This window comes from Protomyctophum bolini, assembly GCF_963924005.1.
Source record: "Protomyctophum bolini genome assembly, chromosome: 14".
Lineage (NCBI taxonomy): Eukaryota > Metazoa > Chordata > Actinopteri > Myctophiformes > Myctophidae > Protomyctophum > Protomyctophum bolini.
In genome coordinates, this window is record NC_137875.1 from 2,701,808 (window position 1) to 2,727,664 (window position 25,857).

Genomic DNA, 25,857 nt, shown 5'->3' on the forward strand with positions numbered 1-25,857 from the left:
CAGTTCATACGTCCGCCGTCATTGATGACCGTTCTTTGCTTCCCTCGTGGAGCATTGAGGAAGGGAACGTTGTCAGAGTGGTTTTCTAGCTTACTGTTAAATGAAAAATTGTGGGACGGGTCATTCATTTTGTAGACACTGGGCGCCGCCGCATGGGCGGACACATAACACATCCATGTTATGTGAAATGTTGTGAAGTGAATTGCCCCCTTGAAAACGAGATGGTTCATCTCAACTCAAGGGATTGTTCCTAATAAATAAATTTATATCTAGTAATATAGTAATTTATATCTTAAATCTGATGCTTTTTATTGTGTTTCTTTAGTCTTGAGGAGAAAGTCCTGCTATTTGTCCCAAAGTAGCCTCGGAAACAGTCTACAAATATTGCTATAATGCTATTTGTTTCAAAAAAGCTTTATAACCTATATAACATGTATATAACGAGGCAATGTGAAATGGCTTTGTTCTATTTTTTTCTGTACTCATTTTCTGTTTTTATTTGACACTTGCTTTGGCAAAGCATGTTTTCTCATGCCAATAAAGCTCATTTGAATTGATCAAAATGCATCCTCACAGCCCACTGCCCACATGCATCAACATTACACTCTGTTTAGGTGTGTTCATGTTAGCATAACTTATTTTACAATTGGACGTCACTGTTCAACTGTTTCTGAGGTGTAAGTGTAGTACTATTATGACGTTACAGTATGTTTTCACGTTAATCTGAATGGCCCCAAACTCCATTGTCTGCTATGGAAGTCCCAAGTCCAAAAATAATAATAATAAAGTAATATTTATTTATTTAATTATATTATTTATTTAATTGCATTATTTATTTATTTCATTGCAATATTAAACTTTTGGTATTAATTATTATATTTATGGACCTATGGACTGTAGCATATAGGTCTAATGGTAGTAGCCTACTACAGTTATAATGGAACTGGGATGGTGTGCAGTGACTCAGTGGTAGCTTTCAACCACAAGGCGGCACCATTGTTCCGCAGACAAGGATAGTTATTGTATTATGTATGACAGGGTTATTTGATCAATATTCCATGTTCACTAACTCTTTGCTTCAATGTGTTTTAACATAGCCTTCTGAAACAAGCCTCTCCCATGCTGTGTGTTCCTCACCGACACGTTGTGGGCTTGTAGATCGGCTATTTGAACAATTTAAAAATGTTTTTCAAAATAGTAAAAAGTTTATGGATAAAGGGAAAGGCACCAGCGTACTAACTAACTGACAGGCATTAGTCCGACACACTACCGCAAACCGTAACCACGGGTGAGTCTTAACCGGCCACACATGTGTCTTAACTTAAGCTGTATGAAGTACTTTGCATTAATATAGTGGTTGCAACTACTACGTGTATAATATAAAGGAGTCTCTATTAGAACGAAAGACAAGTTCAGTTCAGTCTGTGCAGTGTCACCAGACCTACAGTAGATCTTGTTCAGCAGTCTAATTGTCTGAAAACTTTTCAAGAGTCTGGTGGTGCTGCTCTTGATGCTCATGTAACGTTTGCCCGGCCGTGGGCGCGGCTGTGGCTTGAACAGGCTACGGCTGTCTGGGGTGATGGATTTCCCTGACGTATCTCGTGTATTTCCTGGAGCGGGGGAAGCTCCCCTCCCACGATGCGCCGTGCTGTTCGCACCACTCTCTGCAGTGCTTTCCGTTCTGTGGCGGTGAACATCCTATCTAATCGGCCTACAGTCCTCAACCTAGATTTAACTAGAACTGCACTCTGTCGAGGTGCAAACTTGCGCCTTGCACACAGGTATAGGCCATACTTGTGCGCAAGCAGAGCGCGCAAGTACTGCTACTAACTAATGTCTATTACAACTGCTGTAATAAATCCTTTAGACCTATACCTACAGTACCTTGAAGTCCTAAAGTCGTCTCTTCGGTGATACTGAAAATCTCTGACGAGCCGAAATCATTTGGGCACTACAGCGCCGAAACAGCGGTAAAATAGGAGTATGAATCGGCCCTTAGTCAAGCGATCCCAGCTTTAGGTTTGTCCTGTGTGTGACGTCAGACCAGTGCTTGGTCAGCTATATAATGTGCTTGCCTTCAAAACATTCACTAGAACCTTTTAGATTTAGGAGCGAGGGACAAACATTGGGAGTCTCATACACATAAAAGTAGTTAGTACTTGCGATATTTGATCGGTCTGTTTTGGACTTCGAGACAATGCGGGAAATTGTAAGTATGCAAGCTGGCCAATGTGGCAATCAAATCGGAGCCAAGTTCTGGGAGGTCATAAGTGACGAGCATGGGGTCGACCCCACCGGGACATACAACGGGGACAGCGATCTACAGCTGGAAAGAATCAACGTCTACTACACCCACGCGACAAGTGGAAAGTATGTTCCTCGGGCCGTCCTGTTGGACTTGGAACCAGGGACCATGGACACCGTGAGGTCTAGTCCTTTTGGTCAGATCTTCAGACCAGATAACTTTGTCTTTGGCCAGACCGGCGCTGGTAACAACTGGGCTAAGGGCCACTACACTGAGGGAGCAGAGCTGGTGGACTCTGTCCTGGATGTCTTGAGGAAGGAGGCAGAGAACTGTGACTGCCTCCAGGGTTTCCAGCTCACCCACTCCCTGGGAGGTGGAACCGGGTCAGGGATGGGTACCCTGGTAATCAGCAAGATCCGAGAGGAATACCCGGACAGGATCATGAACACTTTCAGCGTTGTGCCTTCTCCTAAGGTGTCGGACGTAGTGATTGAGCCTTACAACGCCACGCTGTCCGTCCACCAGCTGGTCGAGAACACAGACGAGACGTTCTGCATCGACAACGAGGCCCTGTACGACATCTGCTTCCGCACCCTGAAGCTCACCACGCCCACCTACGGAGACCTCAACCACCTGGTCTCTGCCACCATGAGCGGAGTGACCACCTGTCTGCGCTTCCCCGGGCAGCTCAACTCCGATCTAAGGAAGCTGGCTGTAAACATGATTCCTTTCCCCAGGCTGCATTTCTTCCTACTTGGATTCGCTCCGCTCACCAGCCGAGGCAGCCAGCAGTACGTGCAGCTCACCGTGCCACAGCTGATCCAGCAGATGTTTGATGCCAAGAACATGATGGCCGCCTGTGATCCGCGCCACGGGCGCTATCTGACCGTCGCCACCATGTTCCGAGGACGCATGTCCATGAAGGAGGTCGAGTCCGAGATGACCAAAGTGCAGAACAAGAACAGCAGCTACTTCGTGGAGTGGATCCCCAACAACGCCAAGACGGCCGTCTGCGACATCCCGCCTCGCGGCCTCAAGATGGCCGGCACCTTCATCGGCAACAGCACGGCCATCCAGGAGCTCTTTAAACGCATCTCGGAGCAGTTCACGGCCATGTTCCGCCGCAAGGCCTACCTCCACTGGTACACGGGCGAGGGCATGGACGAGATGGAGTTCACGGAGGCCGAGAGCAACATGAACGACCTGGTGTCCGAGTTCCAACAATACCAAGACGCTTCCCCTGAGGAGGAAGGAGAAGGTGAGGAAGAGGAGGAATATGACTAAACCAAATCCTGCATTCAGTTGAACCGCGAAACAAAATGTCTCGTGACGTTCGGTCTTGCAATGTTTTAGGTTAACTTTAATTTATAAGGTTCACCATACATATAATATATACATAAATGACAGGAGCTTTTATGTAAACAACATTTTAACGGGTGTAAACCCGTAAACCTGTGATGTGACAATAAAGTTGAAATTGAGTCAAAGTTAAAATTAAACCTTCAAACCTTCAAATATTAAAATAAAATAATAATGTAAAATATAAAATAATACTAAAACTAATAATATAATACTGTATAATATAATAAATAATAATCCTAATAATATGAATCATCATATGAAAAGGAAAGCAAAATTGCTTCAGAGACCTTCGGAGAGAGAGAGACAGACAGACAACCATCTGGGGACATGTCTCGTTGAAGGACTAACAAAGTGGCCAAAGTATGACCCTATGGAATATCTTGCCACGGGCTTTACAGATATGTGTGAAAACACCGAGGCAAAGCCAGAAGAGCTACCGGATGAGGCGATGAACACCAGAGAGAGAGACCATGGACTCGGCCAACAAAGTCCTCACAGATATTGAGGAAACCGTGGATGTTTGGATTGTCAAGAATGGACACATTAAGAGATCTTGATGAGAGAGTTGATGAACAAAGTTCTCCCAACTTCTCCCATCTTCCAATTAAATACTAATAATATAATTAATACATTTTGTCTAACTCACCCGAAGACTATACTCCATCTTCCTTCTCTCCTCTCCAGACGAGCTTCTACCCGCCTGTCCTCTAAGCCCCATCCCTTTCCTAGATGTTCCCGGCCGTTGCTCCATCCCTTTCCTATAGATGTTCCAGGCCATTGCCCCATCCCCTTCCCAGATCTTCCAGGACGTTGCCCCCCAATCTACTCCCATTCATTGCCAGTTTTTTGCCACCATCCTCTATGCCGTAGAGTCTACGGCATCCCGTCTGCCTTCGAGTCAGCTAGAGTTAACCCCACCACTCACGACACCGATCCCTCAGATCACGTCAGGAACCCCTTTTTCCCGTCTTTCCAAAACTCCTGAACATGTCCTGTTCTAAACAGCCGGCACCCCGCTGTGACGATAACGCATTATAGAACACTCCCCTGCCGCCGAAATGGCACGACGACTGCTGCCCTGATCTCTCACGTTACGGGAAATGGAGAGGAACGACCTGCATCGAGGAAGGTTAGCTAGCCACGGCTGAAAGGAAGTATATGCCCAGACTGAAACGGGCTTGTTCAAATCCATGGATCATTTAGGTTTGACCATAACTATGACTATATGAAGGATATTTAGGTCTTGGATTGCAGCCGAGTATTAGTATTTTAGGTTTCCGGCTATTGGTAATGTAGCCGGACCCCTTAAAATAAACACGGAAGCCATGCATGTGAGAGACGTGGGGACATGATCAGGGATGATACACGCTGGTAGACGATGGAGCATCAACCGTACGTACGATGCTAATAGTAGATGTCAACGTTATTGTGTTTTTATAACCAGGTGTTAGAGTTTGGCCGATTCATCTTTTACAAATTTAGGAACACAAGACCTTATAATAATAATGAATAATCCCCTCATGGGGAGCGTAGATTGTTGTTGCTTTATTTTAGAACTGTATAGATTTTATTGCTTTACTTTACTTTACAATGTTCACTTCGTAGATTTTATTGCTTTTACTTTACAATGTTCACTTGGGGGTCGTAGATTTTATTGCTTTATTTTAGAATTTTCACTCAAGGGACAGTATAGATGTTATTGCTTTATTTTAGACATTTCCACTCAAGGGACCGTATAGATTTTATTGCTTTACTTTAGACGTTTCCATTCAAGGGACCGTATAGATTTTATTGCTTTACTTTATTCGTTTCCATTCAAGGGGCCGTAGATGTTATTGCTTTACTTTAGACATTTCCATTCAAGGGGCCGTAGATTTTGTTATTGTTTTACTTTACCAATGTTCACTCGGAGGGTCGTAGATTGTATCGCCTTATTTTAGAAATTTCAGTCACAAGGTCAGTAGATCTTGTTATTTTATTTTGATAAGACCCAGGTCGAGGCCTTTCATTATTACCGCTAACTACGAAGGTGTGCTCCACGGAGCACAGATCTCCGCCAGTCGCTGCTTTTGAAACCAACATGTAAAATCAACTGTTTTTACTTGAACTCAATGCTTGAACTTCTATTTCTTGTTGGAATGGGCAGCCTCTCCAGCGGGGTACTCTGTTTGAATGTGCATCTGTAGTTCACGTTCACTTTCCACGGCTTCCCCTTTACACAATTTAATTTAGGTTCATTTACTCGTAGTTTTTATTTACTCATTACGTACGTATTTATTTTTATTTATAAATTAATGTCATTTCAGCAATGGCCCCCATACTGCTGCTTAAATATGACCTATTTGAATATTCTATTTGAATTGAATCTTTGTATTTTCTTTATATTATCTTTTCCACAGGACTACATACCAAAAATAACGATAATAAGTAGCAACATTATATACTATAGTAAGCAGTATCTCCCAGGGGTCTCTAGGGCATTGTAACAGGGACAGACTCCATCTCCCAGGGGTCTCTAGTGCATTGTAACAGGGACAGACTCCATCTCCCAGGGGTCTCTAGTGCATTGTAACAGGGACAGACTCCATCTCCCAGGGGTCTCTAGTGCATTGTAACGGGGACAGACTACATCTCCCAGGGGTCTCTAGTGCATTGTAACGGGGACAGACTCCATCTCCCAGGGGTCTCTAGTGCATTGTAACAGGGACAGACTACATCTCCCAGGGGTCTCTAGTGCATTGTAACGGGGACAGACTCCATCTCCCAGGGGTCTCTAGTGCATTTTAACAGGGACAGACTCCATCTCCCAGGGGTCCAGCAAATTGTAACGGGTATGGGAGAGCCGCCATGGTTGTAACGTGTCATGGTTGTAACATGCACGTTATCTCTTGATTGGTCAACGCCATCATGACGTCATTGCATCCGTATGTGTGCAGAAACGTACTCTATACTTGCCCAGGAAGTTTCAATTGTTTACCTTCATCCTACTGGGAATTATTGGCATTTTTTCTTTGATGTTGGTGAGTAAGAATCCACATGGATGTCTTCATACTTATGTTCATTAGTTTGCGTCGTGTTTAGAGACACAATGTACGTTCGTTCTGGTCTGTAAGCAACGCCAAAGAAGGACTTGAAAAGTGGTTTAATTGTAATACACGCCATACCATTATGTAATATTTACATATTTGACATATTGGCCAATATTATGTTCAGTCAGCTGTCTTTCAATTACAGAGTGTATTCTAAATTAGTCTAGGGTTGTATAACATTGTACAACAATCGACCAAGAGAGAGGGAAGATGGCGACGCAGGAGAGCGAAGCAACTGAAGCCCCCGTGGGCAACGGCGAGGTGAGCTTAAATGGAACTGCTGCAGCGGCAGATGGCCACGCTGTGCAGACAGCTGAGAACGCACAGGATCCACCTAATGCATGGCAGTTCATCAGAGGTGGCGTCTTCATCATCTGGGCGATCAGTATCTGGTTCCGTGGAGGGCCATCCACTCCTGACCCCAGCACCCCGGCAGGGGTCCCAAGATTACCCAGCCGGAACCTCTTCCCCAAAGATACCCTCATGGACCTGTATGTCTATATCTCCCAGGATGAGGTCTTTTCTGACTTCAACAACACCGAAGCCCTGTTCTGGTTCCACAGAGACCTGGTCTATGGAGACTGGGCCACAGGGGAGGATGGCGATGGCTGCTATGAGCAGTACAAGGAGATGGCGATCCCAGAGCCTGTGCAGCACAATGGTTCCCTTTACATACACGTCTACTTCACTAAAAGTGGATTCCACCCAGACCCGAAATGCAAGGCGCTGTATCGTAGACCGGCGACTGTCCATTCGACAAGAATGCTGAATAAATACAAGCGTAGAAAGTTCACGAAGACCAAGAATCTACTCACAGGAGAGACGGAAGCAGATCCCGAAGTGATCAGGCGGTCAGAGAGCCATGGTCCTGTAGAGATCATCTCTCACTGGCACCCCAACCTCACCATCAACATGGTGGATGACCACACAGCCTGGGTGAAGGGCTTGGTCCACCACTTGACCAACATGTTAAGTTTGAGGCTGCGAGCGGGGACTACTACCCCATTGTGTTCTTCAATGATTACTGGAACCTCCAGAAGGACTACTATCCTGTCAACGACACCCTGAAGACAGTGCCACTGCGCCTCTCCTACTGCCCGCTGTCCCTGTGGCGCTGGTTGCTGTATGCGGACCAGAATGCCAGCTGCTCGCCGTGGAATTTCTTACCTGAAGACACCTTCAAGGTGGCCCCTTACCTCTGGGGAGTGACACTTGTTGTCTCCATTGGACACGGTATCTTTGAGTTCCTGGCCTTCAAAAATGATATCCAGTTCTGGAATAGCCGTCAATCTCTGGAAGGCCAGCTGTCGGTGCGCTCCGTCGTCTTCAGTGTTTTCCAGTCCCTGGTAGTGTTGCTCTACATACTTGACAACGTGACCAACGTTGTTGTCCAGGTCAGCGTCTTCGTCGGCCTCCTAATGGACTTCTTCTGGAACATTACCAAGGTTATGGATGTCACGTTGGACAGAGAGAACAAAATCTTTGGGCTAATCCCACGACTGGTATTCAAAGACAAGTCCACATATGTTCAGTCCTCGACTAAAATCCATGATGACATGGCCTTCAGGTACCTGTCATGGCTGCTGTATCCTCTGTTTGGCTGCTATGCCATCTACAGTTTACTTTATGTGGAGCACAAAGGATGGTACTCATGGGTACTCGGTATGCTCTATGGCTTCTCGTTAACATTTGGTTTCATAACAATGACGCCACAGTTGTTCATCAACTACGAGATGAAGTCGGTGGCTCACCTCCCATGGAGGATGCTCACCTACAAGGCACTCTGCACTCTCATTGATGACCCTTTCTCATCGAGATGCCCAAGATGTGCAGGATAGGATGCCTCAGAGATGATGTGGTGTTCTTGGTCTACCTGTACCAGCGCTGGATCTATCGGGTGGATCCCAACCGGATGAACGAGTTTGACACTAGCGGAGCAGACCCTTCCAAGGACACCACAGAGCAGGCAGAGACCACCACTCCTCCTCCTCCTCCACTCGCCATCACAGACAAAGCAGAGGAGGAGAAGAAGAATGATTAACACATGTATCTTGTATCTTTTTTGTTTAATCAATGTATTTTACCCATTGAACTGACTAATAGTAATTTTCTAAAGTCTACCACAACATGAGTGGCTACAGTAGACTTTGGATAGGTTGGAGATGCATTGGAGATGCTGAGAGCACATCATGAGTATCTCCTGGATATTCATGCCCCGCTCCTTAGCAATGTCCATACAATGCCTCTGCCCTCTGCCATGTATTTGGACGAAACTAACTTCTTGTTCTGTTACGGTTGTTTATTTCATGTTTTGGGTTTTATTTAGAAAATAAGCTAATTCATTGTTTCCTATGGCAAGTAGTGTCTCTTTAAGAAATACAGGAAGTAGGCTTTCAGTTTTGTCATGTGACACACATCATGTGACCTTTCAGGAAGTGCATTAGATTTTCATTGCAAACTATTCATGACACATGTATATTGTATCTGCAAACATCTGCTCTAATGTTCTCCCAGTTGTAGCATCGTTGGTATGTATTGTAACCTTAATCTTTGCAGTTCATTATTTTCTGTATGGAAGTACGTTTTGTCAAGTTTGGCCTGTGTGTTGAAACACACAGGCCCTCGACTTGTACCAATTTCTTTATTTTGGCCCACTGTGTATTTGAGTTTGACATCCCTAGGTTCTTCTTCACCTTCTTCACCTTCTTCTTCCAAACAAACAAACAAACAGACAATACTGATAGCCATGTGAGAGTGCGGACTATTTAGCCAAAACAAACTCGGGGACATCAGGATCTGGAGCTCTGTAGTGTTACTAGCTTTGCTTGAAAATAAATAAAAATAAAAAGGTGTAGGCCTATCGACACATTTTCGTATTCAAACCGATATTGCACAATGTAAGGATATATGCCTTAATGCACCATTGGTCGCCTAGCATTGGTCCGACGGTGCAAATGATATTAGTCTAACTGCTAACTGCTCGATGGGGCTTTTTCTTTTTGTAATAATCACATTATTTTGGCTTTATTATTGTTGTCATATGCTGATGTTGCTATTGCAGCTATAGGCCTAGTAATTATTCATGGAGATTTTATTCTAACATTAACTAACATATAACATAACCGGTAACATTCTATTGAAGATGCATAGATACAGTGATAAGTGAAGGTGAGTGCCCATTATACAACATTGATCACATAAAAACACATTAATTTACAAGCTGGTTTTTGCAACAACATAATTGATTACGGTATATAATTGACCAACTAACAGGGTATAAAATCTACCGCATGAAACTCCTTTGAACAAAAAAAATCACACCCTTGTGAAGTGAGGGGCGCTCTTATCATCGCACATCATCTCATTCCATCCAATCACAATTTGCGTCCTCACTTTTTGTCTTCAATGTTAAGTTAAGCATTCATTTCGCAGCATAGATCTTAATGTAAGGCGTCATACAAATACAGGCAACAGCAAGAGTACAATTAAAATAAATGTAAAAACCAAAAAAAAAAGAAGCTCTGAAATATATTTCAAAGTCACTTCTATGGAGGATCACAGTGAGCCCCTCCACTCCCTGCTGGATATTTACAATTTACACAATTTAGGCATTTAGCAGATGCTCTTAATCCATAGCGATTTACATTAAGCAAGAACAAAAAAATAACATGGCAATACATCGAAAAAAGTAGTTCTCATGAATCATACGTAAGCTAAGAACGTAACAGTGGAATATAATGAAACTAACTATGCATACATACTTTAGTGCTGTTTACATAAAATGCTATTATAGTGCTATGTCATGACCAGAGCCAAGCACCACCCCGGGAAACACCATTGTCTGGGCTTAATGGTCACGTGGTTTGTGACCATGTGTAATAAATATAATAAAACTAAATAGCAAACAAAAAAAAGGTGTATTGGCACTAGTATTTACAGAGTTATTTGTATATAATATATTTATTCCTCAAACCAATATTGCACAAGGTATTTGGTTATGCCTTTTTTTTTAATATTCAATAACGTAGACCCTCTCCCTATTGCGGCTAGGCCAATAGTATAAATCACTCACAGGGTATAATTATGTTTCTTGTTATTATCTTAGCGTTATGATTATTATTGTCACATCGATGTTGCTATAATTGCAACCGTTCATGGGGCTTTTTCTGTCCTATTAACTCGGCTTCATCAGTAGTTATAGTATTGTGATGTTCTCTCATGAAAATGATAGCAATAAAAAAAATGAAAAAAATAAACAAATAAAAAATACATACAAACACAAACGTTCAAATAAAAATAAAATGAAATAAAAAAATGCATATGCCTATACAGAATATAAAAAAGAAGGTGAACTACAGTTGCTTACTGAAACAATGATCAGTAAGTAAGTAACAAGATCAAGCACTGAATCGGGTCAAAACACAATTAATTCACAAGCTTGTTTCAGTAGCAACGGCTGGTGGAGATTTCCTGTCTCGAAGCCTGCGACTCAAAGCTCAACGATAGACAGACCAATAGACCTGTATTGATCCCACAGGGAGGAAATCCAGTCACCAGAGGCAGCACGGCAGTTTGTTAGTACAGATACAGATAAAGTGGGGGGGGGGGGGGGGGGGGAGTAAAGTACTGTAGGCTACAGCTAGGAGTAGCGACCCGATAACTAAAGATCAACAATGAAGAACAATATCAGAAAATCACTATCGGGAGCAGACGACGATGAAGAGACTATCAGATCAAATCACTATCAGGAGCAGACGACTGTATATCGACGATGAAGAGACTCTCGAAGAGCTCGATCGTACGACAGCGTACACCAGAGGGAGCATGGTATGCGACAGCGTACACCAGAGGGAGCATCCTGCACTGCGCTATGCACAAAGGAGAACGGTCACAGTTGACGCCAATAAAACAATACAGCATCTATGAAGAATGGAATTCAATGATAACAATAGAACAATACAGTATCTACGAAAAATAGAATACAACGATTACAATAAAACTATCATTAGTCAGAAATGTAAACGGCACGTGGTACAGTCGGACATTAAGGCTAAAAAGATAACGCAAAAATAGTCCTGGGGACTCGTTTCCATTGTGGTCCTATATGTATTAAATTCATCAACATGGCTAGCCTACTACGCTGGTAACAATAAAAATTATCCGCAAAGAATAAGACTACAATCCTAGCAGTAAAACAATACAGTATCTCAGAAGCATGGAATATGATGATAATAACAGTAAAACAATACAGTATCCATGGAGAACAGAATACGACGATAACAATAAAAACGATATCTAAGAATGTCAGTCAGTGTCAGTACAGTATTTTCCATCAAGAGCTTATTTCCAGCGGCTTTACGCGCCATACACATGGACAACGGGAGAAGAAAGCAAAAGACTAAAATACATAAACAAACGAAATAAAACTAATGGTGTTTCGGCAGGTCTGGTTCTGTAGTCATTGCTGTACAGATTGCTCAAACCAAATATATACAATATTAATCGCCTCATAGCCTTCTATAATCAGACACCAATATAAGGCCTCCCTATTGCTGCTGTAGTAATCCCTCCATGCCTCTCATCTTATTATCTTAGCTTTGTCGTCGTGGTTATAATATTAATAATAGTAATATATATAGTGATAATAATAGTAAATAGTTGTTAACAATACTTGAAACATTGAAATGAAAATACATATAGTGCAAAATATTAGGTCCTACTCATGGTCGCGCCTTTTATGGCCCATGAATCACGTTATTGGGCCATAACGTTGGACATAGCTTCTCCCCATCTTGGATCTAACTCTCCAACATCTAACTGGTCCGTCCTCCTCCATTCGACCCACGCGCACCTTGCCTGGTTAGTCCAGGAACGAGCCTGGTTCCTTCAGGTTCGTTGGTTTTCGCGTAAAACGTTTCATTCTGAACAACTGATCGAGTCGATGTGTGTGTGTGTGTGTGTTTCCTGTTGCCTCTCGTGTGGTTTGAGGGTTGCTTTCAGGTTAGTGGAGCATCTGGTTAGCCCTCCGTCTTCATTGTCCGTAAAGCCTGGGTAAGATGTTCCATGTTCCCAGATGATTTTGTAATTATTCATATTCCGTGTACCGTCTTTCATCTTTCTGTCGTGGGTGATGTCGTCTCCGTCCGAAGATGTCCGAAGATCTCCGAAGATCTCATGTGTCGCCTTTTCCTTCTTCATGATGATGAACACTACTTTTATTGTTATATTATCATGACTTTCATTAACATTTAACATTTAATCATTAACATCGTTACTATTATGTGTTGCATACCTTATTGTGTAGCCTATTATGTATTTAATTTTATGGTGCACTAATTTATAAAACCAAAAGTGCAGCAAACATGGGTGCAGGATTTTGGAAACATTGCATCAATTGCACCAATCAACCGGAACATTGCAAGACATTTGCTTCGCTTTGTTGCTCAAACTAAACGCAGGGATTTTCAGTCAAAGTCTTCTTCCTCTTCGCCACCCTCTCCCTCGTCCTCAGGGGAAGCGTCTTGGTATTGTTGGAACTCGGACACCAGGTCGTTCATGTTGCTCTCCGCCTCCGTGAACTCCATCTCGTCCATGCCCTCGCCGGTGTACCAGTGGAGGTAGGCCTTGCGGCGGAACATGGCCGTGAACTGGTCCGAGAGGCGTTTGAACACCTCCTGGATGGCCGTGCTGTTGCCGATGAAGGTGGAGGCCATCTTGAGGCCGCGGGGCGGGATGTCGCAGACGGCCGTCTTGGCGTTGTTTGGGATCCACTCCACGAAGTAGCTGCTGTTCTTGTTCTGCACTTTAGTAATTTCGGACTCGACCTCCTTCATGGACATGCGTCCTCGGAACATGGTGGCGACGGTCAGGTATTTTCCGTGGCGCGGATCACAGGCGGCCATCATGTTCTTGGCATCAAACATCTGCTGGATCAGCTGTGGCACGGTGAGCTGCACGTACTGCTGGCTGCCTCGGCTGGTGAGCGGAGCGAATCCAAGTAGGAAGAAATGCAGCCTGGGGAAAGGAATCATGTTTACAGCCAGCTTCCTCAGGTCGGCGTTGAGCTGCCCGGGGAAGCGCAGACAGGTGGTCACTCCGCTCATGGTGGCAGAGACCAGGTGGTTGAGGTCTCCGTAGGTGGGCGTGGTGAGCTTGAGGGTGCGGAAGCAGATGTCGTACAGGGCCTCGTTGTCGATGCAGAACGTCTCGTCTGTGTTCTCGACCAGCTGGTGGACGGACAGCGTGGCGTTGTAAGGCTCCACCACCACGTCCGACACCTTAGGAGAAGGCACAACGCTGAAAGTGTTCATGATCCTGTCCGGGTATTCCTCTCGGATCTTGCTGATCAGCAGAGTACCCATTCCTGACCCGGTTCCACCTCCCAGGGAGTGGGTCATCTGGAAACCCTGGAGGCAGTCACAGTTCTCTGCCTCCTTCCTCAAGACATCCAGGACAGAGTCCACCAGCTCTGCTCCCTCAGTGTAGTGGCCCTTAGCCCAGTTGTTACCAGCGCCGGTCTGGCCAAAGACAAAGTTATCTGGTCTGAAGATCTGACCAAAAGGACTAGACCTCACGGTGTCCATGGTCCCTGGTTCCAAGTCCAACAGGACGGCCCGAGGAACATACTTTCCACTTGTCGCGTGGTTGTAGTAGACGTTGATTCTTTCCAGCTGTAGATCGCTGTCCCCGTTGTATGTCCCGGTGGGGTCGACCCCATGCTCGTCACTTATGACCTCCCAAAACTTAGCGCCAATTTGATTGCCGCATTGGCCAGCCTGCATGCTCACGATTTCCCTCATTCTGTCTATAGGTATGTCTCTCTCAGTCTCTCACTGTTATGTTTAGATACCTAGATGACTTGACTATTGAAAACTAAGGTTAAAGAAATATAATGCCATTTTGGCGCTGCTACACCTTATATCACTGACCAGTCTGACGTCACACACACAAAATAAACATTACTACGTCAGTTGCTCTCGCTCTTTGAGCGATTGGTTCTGGCTCACCTGAACCCACGGCTTAGGGACTACTCAGACCCGCCTGGGTTTGCAGTAGCAGGTGAACATCATCTTCCTGCTTAACAGGGCCTTCACTGACCTTGACACCGAGGGCAACAACGGAAGAATCATGTAGTTCAACGTTTCCAGCTCCTTGAACACCATCCAGCCGCAACGGTTAGCTGAGAAGCTCACTGCGTCGCAGTAGGCCATATACATGAGGTATGCGGTCAAGCCTAGCCTTGGCTCAGGGAGGAGGACGCCCCTGCCATGCAGTTGAAGGTGGATGGATGGATTCATTCATTCATTCATTCATTCATTTCAATATTATTATTATATTATTAATTTGTTTATTCATTCACACATTTCAGGGGCCAAGCCTGAAGGGGTGATTGGCTCCTATATTGTTTTTTTACCGTTTTTTCTTCTTCCACGAAAATTGGGCAATACGTTAGAGGGTCATGGGAAACGGTCAAGGACTGAAGCTCACAGTCATTGGTCAAAGGACCTCTGACCTTTAGATCTCCCAATTATTGCGAATGCACTGAGCGATTATACTATAGAAGCCTGCCTAGCTTCGATCCACTATTCACACCTGGGATTATCGTATAGGTTAACGACTCACCCTTGAAATCGCTTTTCCATTCATTTGTGCAGAAGACTCTGGACCTGCTAATGCATGCTAATACATGCTAATGCTGCGGGAGTACAGCGTTGACAGACAACGCCTTCAGTCAATCAGTCAGTAACAAAAAAGCTGACGTCATCTCCAGTCTCTACTTCCTCTCAAGTTTGGTCATCTGTGTTTCTATGGCTTATTGTGCATATTGCGTATAGCTTTTTTTTCTTCTTAACTATTATTAGTCAGAAATGTAAACGGCACATGGTACAGTTGGACATTAAGGCTAAAAAGATAACGCAAAAAAATAGTCCTGGAGACTCGTTTCCATTGTGGTCCTATATGTATTAAAATCATCAACATGGCTAGCCTACTACGCTGGTAACAATAAAAATTATCCGCAAAGAATAAGACTACAATCCTAGCAGTAAAACAATACAGTATCTCAGAAGCATGGAATATGATGATAATAACAGTAAAACAATACAGTATCCATGGAGAACAGAATACGACGATAACAATAAAAACGATATCTAAGAATGTCAGTCAGTGTCGGTACAGTATTTTTCATCAAGAGCTTATTTCCAGCGGCTTTGCGCGCCATACACAAGGACATGGACAATAAAATACAAAAACAAACTAAATAAAAACTAAAAGGTGTTTCGGCAGGTCTGGTTCTATAGTCATTCCTGTACAAATATATACAATAATGACAAAAGGTTATGCCTCACAGCCTTCTATAATCAGACACTAATATAAGCCCTCCCTATTGCTGCTGTGCTAATCCCTCGATGCCTCTCATCTTATTATTATTGTCGTAGTTCTTCATCGCGGGGTTTCTTCTCATTATTATCTTGGCTATATTATTGTCATGTTGTCCTCTCGTGCAAAAATATAATAATAAATATAATAATACTAGTAGTAATAATAATAATAATAAAATAATAATAGTAATATATATAGTGATAATATTAGTAAATAGTTGTTAACAATACTTGAAACATTGAAATGAAAATACATAATAATAATAGTCAATAGTTGTTAACAATACTTGAAACATTGAAATGAAAATACATATAGTGCAAAATATTAGGTTCTACTCATGGTCACGCCTTTTATGGCCCATGAATCACGTTATTGGGCCATAACGTTGGACATAGCTTCTCCCCATCTTGGACCTAACTCTCCAACATCTAACTGGTCCAGATGCTCCAGGTAACGAAGACGTCCTTCACTCACCGTCCTCCTCCATTCGACCCACGCGCACCTTGCCTGGTTAGTCCAGGAACGAGCCTGGTTCCTTCAGGTTCGTTGGTTTTCGCGTAAAACGTTTCGTTCTGAACAACTGATCGAGTCGGTGTGTGTGTGTGTGTGTGTGTGTTTCCTGTTGTCTCTCGTGTGGTTTGAGGGTTGCTTTCAGGTTAGTGGAGCATCTGTTTAGATGTTGTGTCAGCCCTCCGTCTTCATTGTCCGTAAAGCCTGGGTAAGATGTTCCTGGGTAAGCCTGGATGAGATGTAAGTCTGTCTGTAGCTGTCTTTCATCTTTCTGTCGTGGGTGATATCGTCTCAGTCCGAAGATGTCCGAAGATCTTCCGAAGATCTCACGTGTCGCCTTTTCCTTCTTCATGATGATGAACACTACTTTTATTGTTATATTATCATGACTTTCATTAACATTTAACATTTAATCATTAACATCGTTACTATTATGTGTTGCATACCTTATTGTGTAGCCTATTATGTATTTAATTTTATGGTGCACTAATTTATAAAACCAAAAGGTGCAGCAACAAGGGTGCAGGATTTTGGAAACATTGCATCAATTGCACCAATCAACCGGAACATTGCAAGACATTTGCTTCGCTTTGTTGCTCAAACTAAACGCAGGGATTTTCAGTCAAAGTCTTCTTCCTCTTCGCCACCCTCTCCCTCGTCCTCAGGGGAGGCGTCTTGGTATTGTTGGAACTCGGACACCAGGTCGTTCATGTTGCTCTCGGCCTCCGTGAACTCCATCTCGTCCATGCCCTCGCCCGTGTACCAGTGGAGGTAGGCCTTGCGGCGGAACATGGCCGTGAACTGGTCCGAGAGGCGTTTGAACAACTCCTGGATGGCCGTGCTGTTGCCGATGAAGGTGGAGGACATCTTGAGGCCGCGGGGCGGGATGTCGCAGACGGCCGTCTTGGCGTTGTTTGGGATCCACTCCACGAAGTAGCTGCTGTTCTTGTTCTGCACTTTGGTAATTTCGGACTCGACCTCCTTCATGGACATGCGTCCTCGGAACATGGTGGCGACGGTCAGGTATTTTCCGTGGCGCGGATCACAGGCGGCCATCATGTTCTTGGCATCAAACATCTGCTGGATCAGCTGTGGCACGGTGAGCTGCACGTACTGCTGGCTGCCTCGGCTGGTGAGCGGAGCGAATCCAAGGAGGAAGAAATGCAGCCTGGGGAAAGGAATCATGTTTACAGCCAGCTTCCTCAGGTCGGCGTTGAGCTGCCCGGGGAAGCGCAGACAGGTGGTCACTCCGCTCATGGTGGCAGAGACCAGGTGGTTGAGGTCTCCGTAGGTGGGCGTGGTGAGCTTCAGGGTGCGGAAGCAGATGTCGTACAGCGCCTCGTTGTCGATGCAGAACGTCTCGTCTGTGTTCTCGACCAGCTGGTGGACGGACAGCGTGGCGTTGTAAGGCTCCACCACCACGTCCGACACCTTAGGAGAAGGCACAACGCTGAAAGTGTTCATGATCCTGTCCGGGTATTCCTCTCGGATCTTGCTGATCAGCAGAGTACCCATTCCTGACCCGGTTCCACCTCCCAGGGAGTGGGTCATCTGGAAACCCTGGAGGCAGTCACAGTTCTCTGCCTCCTTCCTCAAGACATCCAGGACAGAGTCCACCAGCTCTGCTCCCTCAGTGTAGTGGCCCTTAGCCCAGTTGTTACCAGCGCCGGTCTGGCCAAAGACAAAGTTATCTGGTCTGAAGATCTGACCAAAAGGACTAGACCTCACGGTGTCCATGGTCCCTGGTTCCAAGTCCAACAGGACGGCCCGAGGAACATACTTTCCACTTGTCGCGTGGTTGTAGTAGACGTTGATTCTTTCCAGCTGCAGATCGCTGTCCCCGTTGTATGTCCCGGTGGGGTCGACCCCATGTTCGTCACTTATGACCTCCCAAAACTTAGCGCCAATTTGATTGCCGCATTGGCCCGCCTGCATGCTCACGATTTCCCTCATTCTGTCTATAGGTATGTCTCTCTCAGTCTCTCACTGTTATGTTTAGATACCTAGATCACTTGACTACTCAAAACTAAGGTTAAAGAAATATAATGCCATGTTGGCGCTTCAACACCTTATATCACTGACCACGTTTCTGAGTCTGACGTCACACTCACAAAATAAACATTAATGTGTGACGTCAGTTGCTCTCGCTCTTTGAGCGATTGGTTCTGGCTCACCTGAACCCACGGCTTAGGGACTACTCAGACCCGCCTGGGTTTGCAGTAGCAGGTGAACATCATCTTCCTGCTTAACAGGGCCTTCTTGTGCATATTGCGTACAGCTTTTTTCTTCTATATCTTGTGTTTATTTTGTGTGTGACGTCAGACCTGGTACGGTATGTAAGTGGTTGTAGTGTGAGAATTCATTCATAATTATTCTTGTGCACTGTTTAGTTTAGACTTTAACATAGTTAAATACAATATAGTTAGAGGTTTTGGACTTCAAGGAAAATGAGGGAAATCGTGAGCATGCAGGCGGGCCAGTGCGGCAATCAAATAGGCGCTAAGTTTTGGGAGGTCATAAGTGACGAGCACGGGGTCGACCCCACCGGGACATACAACGGGGACAGCGATCTACAGCTGGAAAGAATCAACGTCTACTACACCCACGCGACAAGTGGAAAGTATGTTCCTCGGTCCGTCCTGTTGGACTTGGAACCAGGGACCATGGACACCGTGAGGTCTAGTCCTTTTGGTCAGATCTTCAGACCAGATAACTTTGTCTTTGGCCAGACCGGCGCTGGTAACAACTGGGCTAAGGGCCACTACACTGAGGGAGCAGAGCTGGTGGACTCTGTCCTGGATATCTTGAGGAAGGAGGCAGAGAACTGTGACTGCCTCCAGGGTTTCCAGATGACCCACTCTCTGGGAGGTGGAACCGGGTCAGGAATGGGTACTCTGCTGATCAGCAAGATCCGAGAGGAATACCCGGACAGGATCATGAACACTTTCAGCACTGTTCCTTCTCCTAAGGTGTCGGACGTGGTGGTGGAGCCTTACAACGCCACGCTGTCCGTCCACCAGCTGGTCGAGAACACAGACGAGACGTTCTGCATCGACAACGAGGCGCTGTACGACATCTGCTTCCGCACCCTGAAGCTCACCACGCCCACCTACGGAGACCTCAACCACCTGGTCTCTGCCACCATGAGCGGAGTGACCACCTGTCTGCGCTTCCCCGGGCAGCTCAACGCCGACCTAAGGAAGCTGGCTGTAAACATGATTCCTTTCCCCAGGCTGCATTTCTTCCTACTTGGATTCGCTCCGCTCACCAGCCGAGGCAGCCAGCAGTACGTGCAGCTCACCGTGCCACAGCTGATCCAGCAGATGTTTGATGCCAAGAACATGATGGCCGCCTGTGATCCGCGCCACGGAAAATACCTGACCGTCGCCACCATGTTCCGAGGACGCATGTCCATGAAGGAGGTCGAGTCCGAAATTACCAAAGTGCAGAACAAGAACAGCAGCTACTTTGTGGAGTGGATCCCCAGCAACGTCAAGACGGCCGTCTGCGACATCCCGCCCCGCGGAATCAAGATGTCCTCCACCTTCATCGGCAACAGCACGGCCATCCAGGAGGTGTTCAAACGCCTCTCGGACCAGTTCACGGCCATGTTCCGCCGCAAGGCCTACCTCCACTGGTACACGGGCGAGGGCATGGACGAGATGGAGTTCACGGAGGCCGAGAGCAACATGAACGACCTGGTGTCCGAGTTCCAACAATACCAAGACGCTTCCCCTGAGGAGGAAGGAGAGGGTGGCGAAGAGGAAGAAGAGTTTGACTGAAAATCCCTGCGTTTAGTTTGAGCAACAAAGCGAAGCAAATGTCTTGCAATGTTCCGGTTGATTGGTGCAATTGATGCAATGGTTCGAAAACCCTTGCTTTATGAATTCATTGACCATAATATAAAACAATCTAATATTATATATTACATTATATGGGTTGTACGGTCGTTATTGATTCCGTGGGTGAAATTCAATTGAAATTATGAATAACACGAATAGAATAATAATGATAATGACAATAATAAAAATAATAAATAAAATATAATATAATACAATAATAATAATAATATCAGCACGAAGAAAGTAAAGGTGAATAAAGGAGTGATCTCCAGAATGACGCATACAGAAAGACGACGACTACAGGCTTACACAGAACGTGACATCTTTTTTAGAAGATCAGCACGGGGAACATGTCTCGTTGAAGATGGCCACCAAAGTAAGACCCGATGAACGCCCCGTGGAACATCTTACCACCGGCTTTACAGACACTGACTGAACAACACTTGAGACGAAGACAATTAAAGGCCACTTGGGAGCAAGAACAGGTCAACACCAAGAGGAGGTGTTGCACCGGTGCCGCGTCATTAGTCAGAAGGTTCATTGTTCCGACATTTCTATCCCTATCTCTAACCTAAACATAACCGCAAGCACGGGAGCAGTGCCTGTTCGCCAACCTTAATGCATGTTCGGACTATAACGGGACTTCGGATCTATGGGCAGTTTCCGTTGCACCAGCCGCCGCAGGATGAGGAGATGATTAAGGTCAGAGAGAAGACGGAGGGCCGACACAACATCTAACCGGATAGGATATGCTCCACTAAACCTGAAACAGATGAAGCTACTGACTCCGCAACTTCTGGACCAGAATACCTGAAGGCCTCAGACCACACAGGAGAATACAGAAACACAGACACAACACATCACCTAGAGGTGACTGCGTACTAAAGGCCTATTCATAGTCTGGATTTGGTGACCACCGCTCCAGTGGTGAGCTGACCACCGGAGCTGAAATAACGCTGAGCGGTGGTGAGTAAAAACAGAGAGAAGGGCTGGAGCGGTGGCGGTGGTTTGCGCTTCACCGCGGCTCGTGACGTCATGTTGTAGTTCGGTGGTCACCTCACCACCGAACATCCAGACTATGTACTGTATGAGCCTTAAGACCTGCTTATTTCTCCTCTTGTGTGTTTTGTTTGTCAGCGACAGTGGATCCCCCCAACAACGCCAAGAGGGCCTAAAGACGTCTTCCACCTTCATCATCGGTGGACACAAAACTCGGTAAATGATATGCGATGGGGTAAATAAATGCACTAAATAGCTACAAGACACAATGATAATGGACGCCTTTGGAGCGTATACGCAGTATACGTACTCTACACTCACAATAATATTTCTGCGATAATATTTCTTTTGAATCTATCGTCTCTATTGACAAAATGTGAAGTAGGTTATAGTACGTACTGTACTCCTTTTTATGTATTTTTATCTTTATTGTAGGGTGTACTTTTTCCCTCTAGCCTATTTTTATTTATCTTGTGCTGTTAAACTAGCCTTGGAGACCGTTTTGTTTGGGGGCATCATAATATAGACATTTAAAGATTTTTTTTAGGAATTTACACATTATGGTCAGTAGATTCTAGATTTTTTACATTGTTACAGACTTGGAGGCATTTGGTTTAGATTTGATGAAATAGTGTTGACTATGAAATCCCCGACAGCCGTTGCTTTTAAAACAAGCTTTTACATTATTTGTGTGTTTTTTACTTCACTCAATGCCATGTCTTAAATGGGCAGCGTCTTGCTGGGCATTCTGTTTCAGTACAAGGTGCATCTGTAGTTCACCTTCACTTATCACGGTTTCACCTTTATTCATTTTCATTAGGATATTTATTTTAGTTTTTATTATTACATTTTTCACGAGAGGACAACGTTTACATATCAACAATAACAATAATACAGCCACGATGAGTGATTCATTACTATAGCGAGGAGAGAGAGGGGTGGATTAGTGATCTGTAAATAAACTACAGTACTGTTTTTATTTAGTTTTATTTATTTATATTTTAGTTAATTTCCTCTCTTTTCCTATCTTCCGTGTCCTTGTTTGCAGCTGAAACGGTGACCAGAAAGGATCTCTTGGTGACAAAACTGTACATAACTGATCAATCGACTTTGCGGTTTCTCTGTAATGACACGCCGATGTTGACTGTACTATGACTGCATAGTACTCATTTTGTTCACAGTCCAGGACGCTGCTTTTGGAGTATTCTGTTTCTGTTGTCTGATATTGTTCTTCATTGTTGATCTTTGAAGTTTGTCGGGTCGCTATACGCCTATAGCTGAACCCATACAGTACTTTACTTTCCCCCTGTATCTGTAGTATAACTGCTGTGCTGGCTCCGGTCACTGGACTTCCTCCGGTGGGATCAATGAAGGAAGGCGTCACTCTTTGAGTCGCAGGCTTTGAGACCCCTTCCAGAGCTCGCCCGTCCACTCGGCCACAAACAGTCCCTGTTATGTATTAATTAAACAGGGCTCGACTCGTAAGTGTCAGAGTTGTATGACTTCAAGGTATTTTATATGTAGTATTATAGATACTTTTCAATTTTAGCTATCATAACATGTTTGTTTAAACTTTTGTTTAAACTTTTTTTGTTGTAGCATCATTTCACCTGTCTCTTATACACATTTAACTGATTTAGGGAGATATATGCTCAAGAATTCTATGTATTTCATCCAAACAGAAAGGTCCTATCCTATCTGATTGTATTACACAACGTCAAACGATCCATCACCGACATTGCAGCTGTACGGAAAAGCTTGAATTATCCTCTTTCTATCCTCTAAAGTGTTTGTTTCATGAAAGTCCACCGTGGACATGTTATGAGCTATACTTTGTGTCCTTGCAGGTGATTTTTTTTCTAAAGGCCTATTCATAGTCTGGATTTTCGGTGGTGAGGTGACCACCGCTCCGGTGGTGAGGTGACCACCGCTCCGGTGGTGAGGTGACCACCGCTCCGGTGGTGAGGTGACCACCGCTCCGGTGGTGAGGTGACCACCGCTTCGGTGGTGAGCTGACCACCGCTCCGGTGGTGAGGTGACCACCGGAGCTGAAATAACGTTGAGCGGTGGTGAGTAAAAACAGAGAGAAGGGCTGGAGCGGTGGCGGTGGTTTTCTCTTCACCGCGGCTCGTGACGTCATGTTGTAGTTCGGAGGTCACCCCACCACCGTAAATCCAGACTATGTATGAGCCTTAAGTGTTGCAGTTTGGAAGTGCTCGTTAGATATCACTCAACTGTCCTGCGTAACACCTGTTTTGAATTTGTACATTAATGCAGGAGGCAGCAGGACGTTGCTTTACTGAAAACGAGTGCTTCCAAACACTGATGGAAAGATGGCTGCAAATGGTCAATATAAGGCCTACATATGCATTTCTATTTGAATGCCTAATTCTAGTTTTTCTTTGTTTCATTCGTGAAAGGCCAACAACAATGTAGAGGAGGGGGCATCTATGACAAAGATCAAGGGCACTATGGATGATGGCACAGGGATGAAGGTAGATGCATGGCCAGTGTGTTTTGGTGTGGTGTTCTCCTTTAATAATGCTACAAAAAAAACTCATAGCAGTAATAGCAACCTTCCCTTTTTACCTCCTTTATGATGAAATCCTGTTCTGTTCTTTGACTATATGGAAGTGTCTATTTGTACGTCTCTAAATGTTTTGATGAATTGAACATGGTGGACCCTCTTGTAAACAAGTGTAATGCTTAATTGGGTCGTCCACTCACAGTTAACAGTCTTTGTATTGAGTTTGTGCTTAAAATGTACTGTAATTCTGCAAACTGTTAATCAATATTTCAATCAATAAATCAATCAAACAAACAACAAAATAACAATAATAAAGATAATAAAAGCCCTGTGAGGGATTACTATAGCAGCAAGAAATAGTCCCGATTTCCCAACAGTTCCGGTTAAAGTTAGGGTCAGAGTTCAGAACAATGGTACTTTTGACCCGTACGGGACATCCATCAGGCTAATGGCATCATACTGTAGCACCTGGAGCAGCTTAGCGTCTGGATTACGTGTGCAACAACAAGGCATAACCCCATTTATACAAATACTACCTACTGTACTTACTGTACTGCCCTTTATGCCAGCTGAGGGGCAGCGACAAATAATAATAATAATAATAATAAAACTTTATTTGTATAGCAACTTTCATTCAAGATTGATTCAAGATTGCTTTATTTTGTCATTATTTCCAACTGTAGCAGCAGAAAAAAACGAAATTACGTTCCTCCTAGTTAAAAAGACAACACAGGCTCATACAATAATAAATATATCAGTGCAAGACGATACTCTGAGTATAAATAAGTCCCAAAAACTACAGGAATCCATAAAAAAGATAAATATTTTCATCACATGAAATGCAGCTAAAAAGTGCTTTACAGAGCAATGGAGAAAAAAAAGAAGAAAAGCAAGGCATGAACATTAAAAAACAAGCAGTAATGCAATACAGTGAGGACATGAATAACAAAAATGTAAAAGATCAATTAAAAGCAAGGGTGTAGAAGTGGGTCTTGAGCTGTGCTTTAAAAATGTCTACAGAGGCTGCCTGTCGAAGGTACGCTCGAGAACTGAAGCTCACAGTCGTTCATTCGTCAATTGACCTCTGACCTTTAAGTTCTCCCAATGAGTCAATTATATGGTTATATGGTTTGCTCGATCTTGACGACGTTTAAAAAGCGACGTCAAGGAATTTCGTAGCCTGGCTTAACCACTTTTGATTGATTGATTGAAATGTTGATTAACAGTTTGCAGAATTACAGTACATTTCAAGCACAAATTCAATACAAAGACTGTTAACTGTGAGTGGACGACCCAATTAAGCATTACACTTGTTTACAACAGGGTCCACCATGTTCAATTCATCAAAACATTTAGAGATGTACAAATAGACACTTTTATATAGTTAAAGAACAGAACATAGGAATTCATCATAAAGGAAGCAAAAAGGGAAAAGAAAAATATACAGTGAGGGGAAAAAGGGGGGTGGGGGATTCAGATTTTACGGGGGCCAGTTTCGAATTGCAGCCATCCGTAGGTGCCCTTTGAGAGCGGTTTTGAAGGAGTCAAGGGATTCATGTCTTAATGACTGTTGGTAGGGCGTTCCACTCCCCCTTGAAATGGCATTTCCATTCATGTGTGCTGAGTCTGGCCCTATAGCTGCTAATGCATGATTGGCTAGTAGTGGGAGTAGTTCAGCATTGACAGACCCGAGTGGAATAGTATGAGAGTGACGACACGTCGACACTATAGCGTTGACTCCCATTGTAACAGTGGAATGCGGAAGTGCATTCTATCTCAATGGGATAGTTTCAATAATGTTTGGAACTATATAGACCAAAGGCACCCGGCTTTGCAGGGAGATCAAAGTCTGTCAACACTCTCTTACTATTCCACTCGGTGACAACCAACCCCTTCAGCCAA

At 44.4% G+C, this 25,857-nt stretch overlaps 4 protein-coding genes and 1 pseudogene across 5 annotated transcripts; 3 read left to right on the forward strand and 2 right to left on the reverse strand.

Moving 5' to 3' along the window:
* Positions 1 to 2,197: 2,197 nt before the first annotated feature.
* LOC308328559 (tubulin beta chain-like) lies at positions 2,198 to 3,529 on the forward strand (the record flags this gene model as incomplete). Its single annotated transcript, XM_080782471.1, has 1 exon — positions 2,198 to 3,529. The coding sequence occupies one exon, from the start codon at positions 2,198 to 2,200 to the stop codon at positions 3,527 to 3,529; it is 1,332 nt and encodes a 443-aa protein (XP_080638597.1).
* Positions 3,530 to 6,906: 3,377 nt separating this feature from the next.
* On the forward strand, positions 6,907 to 8,737 carry LOC308328167 (putative lipid scramblase CLPTM1; annotated as a pseudogene). Its single transcript has one exon. The product of its transcript is annotated as a putative lipid scramblase CLPTM1 (transcript).
* A 4,423-nt stretch (positions 8,738 to 13,160) lies between these two features.
* On the reverse strand, positions 13,161 to 14,495 carry LOC308328326 (tubulin beta chain-like; the record flags this gene model as incomplete). Its single annotated transcript, XM_080782097.1, has 1 exon — positions 13,161 to 14,495. One exon carries the CDS (start codon positions 14,493 to 14,495, stop codon positions 13,161 to 13,163), a length of 1,335 nt encoding a protein of 444 aa, XP_080638223.1.
* Positions 14,496 to 17,205: 2,710 nt separating this feature from the next.
* LOC308328327 (tubulin beta chain-like) lies at positions 17,206 to 18,540 on the reverse strand (the record flags this gene model as incomplete). Its single annotated transcript, XM_080782098.1, has 1 exon — positions 17,206 to 18,540. One exon carries the CDS (start codon positions 18,538 to 18,540, stop codon positions 17,206 to 17,208), a length of 1,335 nt encoding a protein of 444 aa, XP_080638224.1.
* Positions 18,541 to 19,034: 494 nt separating this feature from the next.
* On the forward strand, positions 19,035 to 20,369 carry LOC308328328 (tubulin beta chain-like; the record flags this gene model as incomplete). The annotated part of the gene is made up of 1 exon (XM_080782099.1): positions 19,035 to 20,369. The coding sequence occupies one exon, from the start codon at positions 19,035 to 19,037 to the stop codon at positions 20,367 to 20,369; it is 1,335 nt and encodes a 444-aa protein (XP_080638225.1).
* Positions 20,370 to 25,857: the final 5,488 nt, after the last annotated feature.